General features: G+C 42.2%; 1 gene segment (V, D, J or C); it reads right to left on the reverse strand.

The window, feature by feature from the left end:
* Positions 1-2574: 2574 nt before the first annotated feature.
* Positions 2575-3071, reverse strand: LOC120594125 (T cell receptor gamma variable 9-like). The segment is given in 2 exon segments: positions 2575-2870; positions 2948-3071. Coding segments are annotated over 2 exon segments (420 nt in total).
* Between the last annotated feature and the right edge of the window lie 7006 nt (positions 3072-10077).

Consider the following 10077-nt stretch of genomic DNA (forward strand, 5'->3'; position numbering starts at 1 on the left):
TCCACAATGGCAGAAAGCTTGTATTACTTGGCTTGATATCCTTGGCTCTTGGCATAGTGTCTGGCACATAGCAGACACTCAATATATATTGCTGAATTAAATGAACCATGCCAATTCTCTACTCTGAGACTTATGAATACTTGAGCACTTGTTTAATAGTTTAACCTTCCTGCTCACTTTTTCTTCTATGACTGTTCTTCCAGGATCACATGGGGAAATTGAAGGGCTTCCAGTTAGATGATGAGGTGGTTGAGACAGATACTCTTAAATATACCATCAGCTCCACCACAGGTTTTGTTTTGTTGCTACGGATCACAACCAAGAAACCTGCCCCTGGGCAGCGCTCACCCGTCAGTGCAGTTCTTTGATGACTTTGTTCTTCCAAACTTTCCTTTACCATTGATATTAGTGTGTTTAGAAAAGTAAAAAGGTGATTTCTCTCACTGAGACTCTTAGCATGGTGGAATCAGAGAGCCGAGTGACAGAGTCGGAGAGAATCTCCTATTTCCCTATTGCATGTAACAGACATGGCCTTGGTCTTCGAACTTTGGCTCTGGGAGGACTGACTGAATAGCTTACTGGCAGTGAATACAGCAGTGTTATTGGAGTTGAAAGTGCCCTTTAGGAAACTCAGGTCTTCCACTTTAACATTCAGCAATTCTGGGGATGTCTCACCAATAACCCCGAGGTGCCCTAGAGAAGAGCAAACCCAGGATGAAAGTGAGTCGCTCACTCAGTCAAACATTCTCTGGGTTTGCGCCTGTCCTAACCAGATTAAGACTTTGAAATCTGATCCCCAAAGCCAAATTTTGCAAAGGGTCCTTCTCCGGTTTTTTATTCCAAGAAAAGCCTCCTGTTTTGTGTGCTTCTGAGCCCTGAAAGGGCTGCTTTTAGGTTGGAACCAGAGCTGATGAGCCCATATGTTGGCTGCAAATGAAAAAGCCAGCAAGACAGCAGGGGATTAGGGTTTCCACTGATGAATAAATGTAGGATTTGAAGCAGCAGGAGACTGTGTATCTTTAGAAGAGAAAATAGAGAAGACAGTCCTACTTGCTCTGTTTTCGGCTCAGCAGTTTACACCAAGATGTTTCCAAAGCTGGTTTCTTGAATAGAGACTGATGTTGATATGTCTTTATAGAGCCTTGGAATCTTGGAATGATCTTCCTTTGACAGTTTTTTAGGATGTCGTAAGGTCAGGTGTACTTTGACTTAATTTGTAATCTTGGAGGTCATGTAGCATGCCTGTTATGTTGATAGAACTAGTTTCTTATTTATAATTATGTTTATAAACAACTTCAGTTTTATTTCTGGCTCTACATTTATGAATTATTCCACTATCCATTTAGTGAGTGGGGCCACTGTTGTATTTAGATATCTCATAAAGTCTATATTTGCTTGTTTTATGAGGGTCAAGCAGAAATTAACTTTCCTACGGCTTTTTTTTTTTTTTTCCTATAGGAAGCCCTTAATAATTTATCAGCCTCCTTTGAAAAAGATCCTGAAGGTCTTTTGAATTGTATTTCTCTGAATTTCCATTGATATCTAGTTCTTACTAGATGGGACACTGAAGTATAAAAGAATGTTTAATTGGCCAAGAGATAGACTTATTTCTTAATAACAAGTTCCTAAAGGCCTAACCCATCCAAATAGTAAGAATGTGGATATGTAGCTATAATCATCATTATGATATCATTACCATCAATCAACAAGAGTAGCTAATACTTACAGAGTGCCTCCTATGTGCCAAAGGTTGCTCTAAGTGCTTTACATGCAATAGTTCATTTAATTCTTGCAAAATTCCTGTAAGGTAGGTATTATTGTTATCATTGTTTTATAGAAGAGGAAAGGAAGGCACAAAGTAATTTGTCTAAGATCTTATAGCTAGTGAGTCAGTAAATGAAAGATCCAGGGTTCAAAACTCAAGAAGCCTGAACTTGAGCTCAATCACTGGTACTATGCTCCCTAATCTATATCTATCTATCTATCTATCTATCTACCCATCCATCACCTATCAATCTATTTGTCTACCTATCTGTCTAATTTACTAGGCCTTTATACACACGATACGCGCCATGCCATGCTACATAGCTGCCAAGCATTACACACACACACACACACACTTAATATTTTTCAGGCTTTTAGAAATAGTAGTTTTGGAAATCTGTAGTTAAGATGTTAATTGTTAGCTTTGATTTTATATGTGTGTCCAATTCATTTGTCACTCTGGGTTTCAGGGACTGCTTTTATTTGTCAGGTTAAAGATTCAAGTAATTCAATAGCATTCAATTTTCAGTACTCATGGTTCAGCAAGATAGAAGTGAGGAGGTGCTACTTGCTGAATACATTTTATTATTTGAGAAAGTGCTTGTTTGATAACTTTAAATCCCTATGACACTTAGTTTGTCAATTTGTAGACCATAAGGGCCCCTTATTTTTGAATGAATGAATTGATGAATGAGTGGGGGAAGTTCAAGATGACGCTGAACACCCTCTGTCTTGTTGAATGACTCTCTGAATTTCCCGTTGAACTTGCACGAGGCTTATGTTTTTTGCTCAGGGCGATATCAGTGTGCATCACGGTGCCCGCAGTGCACAGTAGTAAATGGCTTTGTCTCTTGGCTGCACGTGCAAAATGGTTAAGGTACTAGAGGACAATTCTCTCTCCACAGACAGCCGATAGTGCTCCAATTTCACAGTGCCTTGGAAGACATGGTAGATATAGGTGAGCCTTTGGTGAGTTCTCTGCAGATACCAATACACAGAGTCATAGTTCCCATCGCGAATGTCATACTGGCATTGGAACTTCACATCTGTCCCAGTCATGGCGACTGTGTCGGAAGACTGTGTAATTTCAGTCCTACAGGAGCCGTCTGGAAAGAAAAAAGGATAGGAAATGAGAAATGAGAAGTGGTGGAAAACTGCACCCATTTACCTGGGAGCCACTTACAGAGGAAGGGCAGCACAATGCAGAGAAGCCGGTACATGGCGCGTCTGCGGTTCTTAGTGCTGTGCGCCACGCAGCCCACTTTACATGCACAGTGTACTCTGGCCATCTTATCTGCAACAGCCATGCGGCTGCTTCATTGCTGCAGCAATAAAGGAAAGAGGTCCTCGGGGGTGGTTGGTGCTTGCGCTATCAAAAGACACACTCAGACTTCCTCAAAGGCAGCAATCCAACAGGCCCCTTTAGAGGAGGCTCTGGTGTCCCTCCGCCACTCCGGAGCTTATGTTTTCAGCATCCGGTACCATTTCCTTATCAGCCCCAGAAGGCTTATTCTCTGAAAGGAAACAACCAGCGAGATAGTCTTTTATTGAAAGACATTTGGTGGGTCATGATCTCTTGGGTCTTTGTTCCGGAGTTTCAGGAATCTAAGATAGACCAAAGGATGAGAAAAAAGATAGGAACAGTCATTTTCCAGAATGCGCTGTGGCTTCGTTGCCCATCTGGCGGTTTCTGGTTCTGGAACTCACTCTTCAGAAGCCAGACAGGAAGAAAGTCATTTGCTGATTTTTAATTAATTGATTAATCAACCATCCATTCACCAAATATTTTTGAGTGTCTAGTATATACAAGTTTTCTGCTGAGTGCTGTGGATACAATGGAAGCAAAAGCCAGCCAAAATTTCTTCCAGTTTCTGCCTGATGTTTAATTTTAGGCAAAAGAAAGAGCCCATCTATCTATATGATTCTGGGCGGGGGTCAGGTGAAGTGGATTCTGGGGTCTGCACATCTCCAGGCAGGGCTTTCTCTCAGTTAACGTAGCTGGTTGTGAGCTCCTCGTGGAACAGCACAGACTGAAATTTTCCCGGGGAACCCAAGTGCCATCCATGAGTCAGAGGGTTCCTTTTTGACTCACCTTCCTTTATAACCCATCAAGAAATCATTCTATTTGTTGACAATCCAAAGTTTTAAAGTTCCTGACTTAGCACTGTTATCATTCTATTCTCGGAGCAGAATCAGCTTGGCTGCGATTATTCCCACTGTGAGGATAACTACATCTTTTGTGTGATGGTTTCCCTTTCATTGTGTACACAATGACTGCAGAGCCAGGAAATTTTAATTTGGGATAAATAATAAGCTATCTTTAGGGCCAATCTTATTTTGAGAGTCAGGGCTGATGGAGGTCAAGGATTTTTTTTCCTCTTTTATCTCCTTTCTCAAAGCTCTTACTCCCTCCCACCTCTGCTTCTATCTTAGCCAACTCTTTTTTAAGACTACTCACTCATCTTTATGCAAGATACTCCCGTGAACAACTTCAAAGGTATAACAGGATAATGGACAAAGAAATAAAGACAAAGAAATAAGTTCACCCTAGAATGGCTGAACTTAGAGTTACATAGAAAAGAGCTGGAGACAGCCGTGGCCACACAGACAAGCACACAGACATAGGGAGTTAGAGGCTGGTGGTGTGGCTGTGAATGTGCATGTACCGGAGCAGTTAATATGACAGGGGTGTCTAGGAGTCCTTCAGAGGCTTGGCCACAGAAGTGTGGATGAAGTTGGGGGCAATGAAACTGGTTGAGAAGATGTATGTGTGTTGCATAGTGGCCCTAAATAGGCTCACCAATAAGATTCCTTGGGAAGGTTTTCCCTGGTGGTGCTGTTGGTGGTGGGGAATGTCATACTCAAAGCCATTTTAGTGAAGATGGGCTCCAACTGGATGGGAAGGTCAAGAACTTATGACAGACTTTCTCTGGATCTGGGTCTCCTTATGCCAACCTGAGGAGAGAGGAGAAAAGATCATTCAAAGAAGAAGTATAGAATATGTTCAGTTGAGACTTCATATTCAAACTAATCACATAGTTTCAGGCACAGTAGTTGGGTGCTCATTCACACAACTGAATTTGTAAATAAGAGGAGTGAGTAGTCAATTATGTAATGCATTTTGAGGGATCCCCAAAAAATGCTGCTCCCCAAATTTCCTTGGAGATTAATCTTTTGGGCCATAGAAACAAAAATATTCCTAGAAGGATTGACACCTTAAGCCTTAATGTACTAAAAAATGAGTAAAGGTTAATTTCTGACGACAAGGCCTTGGAGCATGGGAACTGGAGAATCTTCCAGCATTCAACTAGGATGCCAGTGAGAGGTCATTTCTCCATTCTCTTTCATCCCCACGTGTCATTTATCTACTTTTAAAGCATCTTCTGGAATGTTTCCTTTTTCCATGTCCTTACTTCTCATCTTTCTCATTGTCTACTCTGGTTTTTGCATTAACTTATATCTGGTTTCACGTTTTTTAGTCTCAGAACCAGTTTTCCCACCCATGTGATCTTTCTAAAACATTTTCCAAACATATTTCCAAGAGGAAATCTTATGTGCCTCTGAAATCTGCCCAGTTTTCCGAAAACAAAATCCAAATCTCTTAGCCTAGTTCACGAGACCTTTCTCAAGCAGGCCACGCCCTACCTCCCTGGATACTCTTCTGCCCCAGCTGATGCAAACTCATTCCCATGGAGTGGACGCTGATCTCCAGATGTGGTCTATCCCCTCTCCTAACTTGCTCTAGCTGCACTCCCTCTGCTTGCCATGTTCTGCTCCAGTCCCTCCATTGGTCAAAATCCTTCATCCTTTAAGTCAGTTCAACTATAACTTCCACTAGGGAGTTTTTCCCAGTCCTTCTGAACCAAACTAATCTCTCTCTCCTTTGGGCAACGGAGCTTGCACTCTGACAAACATTGATCATGGTCTGACTTTAGAAAATAGTGACATGAGGGTCTATATATGTCTCCCTTTGGATAATACATGCTCTTCCCATTCTTTCACTGCTTTCAAGAAGGTCTGTATGCCTGAGGAAAAGGTAGATTACCAAGGGAATTGATTTTCAAGAGGCTGCCAGTGTGCTCTGTTCAACAGAACTTGAAAGACAGCTTTTCTGGTTATATATTTTCTGGTGAATGTACTAAAGGCCTTGGCTCCTACATTGGCAATATTTGGGGACAAAGCCCCTATTGGGGTCCTTGGTGTTCAATAAGGTAGCATTGAGTCACCATCCCCCTGGCAAATAACCCCTGGCAAGTATACGGTTTGGAGGGACTGACCAGGACTTTCTACACTGTCACAGCAGTATGAAAAATCCAGTCCACCAGCTAATAACCAGGGCCTCGTGGTATTGGTTCTGTGAGAAAGGATGACAGTTTCAAGGGAAACCGTCCCGGACACTTCTCACCTGGGACAAGGTAAGAGTCAGCAGGTTAAAAACTCAGGAAAAATTCTAGATTTTTCAAAATCATAAGGCAGGAGGGTCTGTGGCCTGCTATCAGTGTCAAACCTGAACATCAGACCTGCCATCAAGGGCTCAGGCATTACTACCCACCGGTTGGGCCTGGACAGGAAATCAGAGCCCCTGAGGCAGGTCTATCTGAGTGTAGTGATCCATCCTGGGACCTTTTCTGCCTTTCCAGTCTTATATATTGACTGTCAATCTCCTATCTTATGGAAATTTCTGTACATCATGTTTTCCAAGTATAGAACAGAGATACTACCCTAGAGGGCTGTCCCTAAGTCATGCCGAAGGCGTGTTGAGAAAGAACATAGTATAGGACATGCTTAACATGTGACCAACTCAACTTCCATGGACAGTGATAGAAAAGTACTATTTTAGAGTAAAATTTTTTCAATTTCTGTCTGCTCGCAGGAAAGATATCTTTTGATTTATAGCTTTTTATAAGAAGGATGAGGACCAATTATTCTGAAGACCTAGATTTAAACTGTAGAGAGAAATTTTAAGCTAGAAATTTTTATAATAGAGGTACCTTATAAAAGAAAGTCTTTTTATCTTTCTTTCTTTTTCCTTTTGCAGGAGTACTGCTCCTTGAAGACAGCTGAGTGTTGGGACTCTGGTGGTAGAAACTCTAGATGAACTTTAGGGCACTCTTCTGTTGAGAAAACCAGAGTAAGGTTGCGAATGAGTTTATTTACATCTAAAACCAATGTCCACTTGTAGTGGAGATTATGAAGTCAGTATAAAACTAATATGAATGTTGTAAACTAAGATGATGAATTAATTGATGTTTTCCTAGTTAGAATTAGGGGCTTATTTCCTTGCCCCAATATGAATTCAATCAGGGCTATTGGTCTCCCATACATGGTATTCTAAGGTCTAATACACTGTGTTTGCCTTTTTGGGCCATGAAGGCTAGACTCCACCTGAGATGGTGGAGGGCGGATGGAGAGCTTCCTGGGAGATAATAATTTTTCCCTCTCTCAGTCATCCCAGGGCAGGAAAGGACTAGCCTTGAACTCTGCACTTGGAGATGTGGGGACACCTGCAGATTTTTTACTGGAGTCCCTGTTATGTGGCAGCCTGTGGGGAGAAAAGGAGAGTTTCATGTCAGGTTTTGGGTCTCAATATCTATACTTCTTTCTCCCCTTAAGCTCTGAGCTGTCTTTTGAATGATAGAGAGCTGGCTGAGTCCACAATGACATGGGGTCCATTGGGGGTGGGGGGTAGAGGCAGAAAGCAGCCTGGTGAGAATCTGAGGAGATGACACAAGGTGCTCTTGTTCAGTGGGTTGTTGAGCACCATGGAGAGCCACTGAGGGATGAAATTACCATAGATCCTCTGGAGGACAGAGTGGATGGATGCTCCATATTCCTGTGACAGAGTTTGTAAATAAGATATTGATGAAATAATGTCTGTATTTTATAATCCACAGGCTGGTGATGTCTGAGGATGCTTGGATGACATAATGAAGGACTTCCTAAAAGTAAGAGATCTGAAAATCTTCAAGTAGTGTTTGAAATAACATTTGTATAATGACAACCATTGCTTTTTAAATTAATGACCTGACTATCTTTAGTTGCATTTAAGACAAAGAACGCTTAGCAACTAGTTGATGGCTTAAACTCAAGGTGTTATAAGAGCTGGAAAACAGCAACAAATTTGAAAATGGCCAATTCTAATTTATGCATATGTATGCATGTATCCATTCACTCAACAAACATTTATTGCCAAGCGCCATGTTTACTGCCAGGAATACAGAGCTTACTAAGACATTACCCTCAAGGAGCTTGCATCTGAGTGGGAAGATACAGGTGCATCCCCTAGTCAGAGAGACAGATTGTTCCTGGTTTATGACACACCAAAGCAAGTTCTCCTTTCAGTGTCTTTCACTGGAGATTATGGCACCCATGGAATCGCATCTGCGTTCTAGTGAACTGCCTTTTATTTCAATGATCTGAGGTGCGGGAGAGCCGTTGTAATAGGCCTGGCTGTGCTGCTGCTCTCGGGGTGCTCCAGTGGTCCTTGGTTTTAGCTTCCAACCAGAGGCTGCATCCTGCAATGACAGGGCAAGGTGGGGATGAAGATGGAGGAGAGAAGAGAGTTGGCTGGTCCAGCATTGCCCTCCAGTGGTCAAATGCAGGCATGTGGGGAATGGTGAATTCCTAGAACGAGATTCTGAAGTGGGTATCTGTGGATTAATAAGGGGGCTCAGGAATGGCTCCCCCAGATGAGATTGAAAAAGGAGGAATTAGGAGCCATAGTTGAGAAATTAAAGTGAGGGTTAAGATTCATCCATGACTGGACATCTGGAGTGGTTTGTATAGAGAGGACCAGAAACAAAGACCATGTCTGCTTCTCAATTTAGATTTTATCAGGAGAAATAATAACTGGCTGACAAGATGACCGGGATGCCTAGAGGACTAGAAAATGTGGTGGTGGTGGTAGAGGTGACTTGGAGCTGTATCCCAGTTCTCTCAGTCTGCCCTTGTCAAGGTTCTAGGAAGACTTTGATCTAGAATCATTGTCTTCAGATTGATGGGCAGTCCAGGAATGAGCACAAATTTTCTGATATGAAATCACATGCAAATTTGTTTGTAATGAACTTTAAAAATTAGATTTGCAAAGGTGTCTAGTACATAGGAAGGTAAATTTGCTGTCAGCATTCCTCCTGGGACTCAAGAGGCTGCAGTCTTACATGTAGGGGGTTCAGTAACTCGGCTTTGGAACGCAGTTTTTCTTTCTTAGCGTCAAGAAGTTTTGCCCCCAACCCTCATTGTGTCAATGTCTCTGGAAGATGTTCAGCACAGTAGGACACTTTTCTGTCTCCCACATCATGAATCTATGAGTCAAAGCTGACGTAGCCTTGGCAGCTATTCTGCTCTTGGCAAAATCTGCAATTCGTGTGATGTTTACTTCCTTTTTTCACCTTAGCACACAGTGTCCCTTAGATATATCATTACTTCCCTTCTGAGGTCATGGAAGCAATGGTGTCTCACACTCAGAATCTTCTCTTGCTTTATTTTTTCTAGTTGATCTATGACTTGGCTTCCCGAACCTTCACCGAGCTTGAAATCTTCCATGTCCCTGCCCTTGTTGATCTCCTGCTCTGTGTCCCTGAAAAGATAGAGAAATGGGTTATAAAAACTTCCTGATCAAGTTAAATAAAGCAAAACAGTGACCAATTCAGGAGCTGGGTAAATGTAGCATAATGACTCAATGGTCAAATCGCTCATGTTGCTGTTGTTGAAATTCAAGCGTTTCAAGCCCTACTGTAAAAAAGCCCAGTCTTTACCAGATGAACCTGTGAATCAAGGGCAGCAAGTCTGAGAGTAGGATAACAGGGAAAGATGGAGCTGGAGACCTTGGGTGTAGGAGTCTTGGAAGCTGCCGAAAGTCAGAGTAACTCTGTGTATGTGTATATAGCTCTGTGTGCACTGGTGTGTGCTTAAACCGAAGCTTCCTGAAGTCAAGCACTGTGCTTTTCCTGCTCTCCCTCATAACCACGGGGCCTTGAAAAGAGTAAGTACTTGATAATAAGCATACTGTCCCATAGCACAGTAGTTAAGGGACGATGCTCTAGAATCCAACCATCCAGAATCCAAGCACTTTTACATTAGTTGTTTAATCTTAGGAAAGTTTCTTTGCCATTTTGAACCTTAGGCTCCTCATCTATAAAATGGGGATAATAATACCAGTCCCCACTCCCATCACGAAGAGCATCTGTGAAGATTAGAGGAGCTGGTGCACCTGAAGCCGGGTGCCTGGCACACAGTCAGTGCTTAGTAAAGAGAAGTCATTTTACTATTTCTACGAGCGCCTGTGCAAATATCTGTGGGTACGTGAGAGTTTTT

The sequence above is a fragment of the Pteropus medius genome, unplaced genomic scaffold, assembly GCF_902729225.1.
Source record: "Pteropus medius unplaced genomic scaffold, Ma_sr-lr_union100, whole genome shotgun sequence".
Lineage (NCBI taxonomy): Eukaryota > Metazoa > Chordata > Mammalia > Chiroptera > Pteropodidae > Pteropus > Pteropus medius.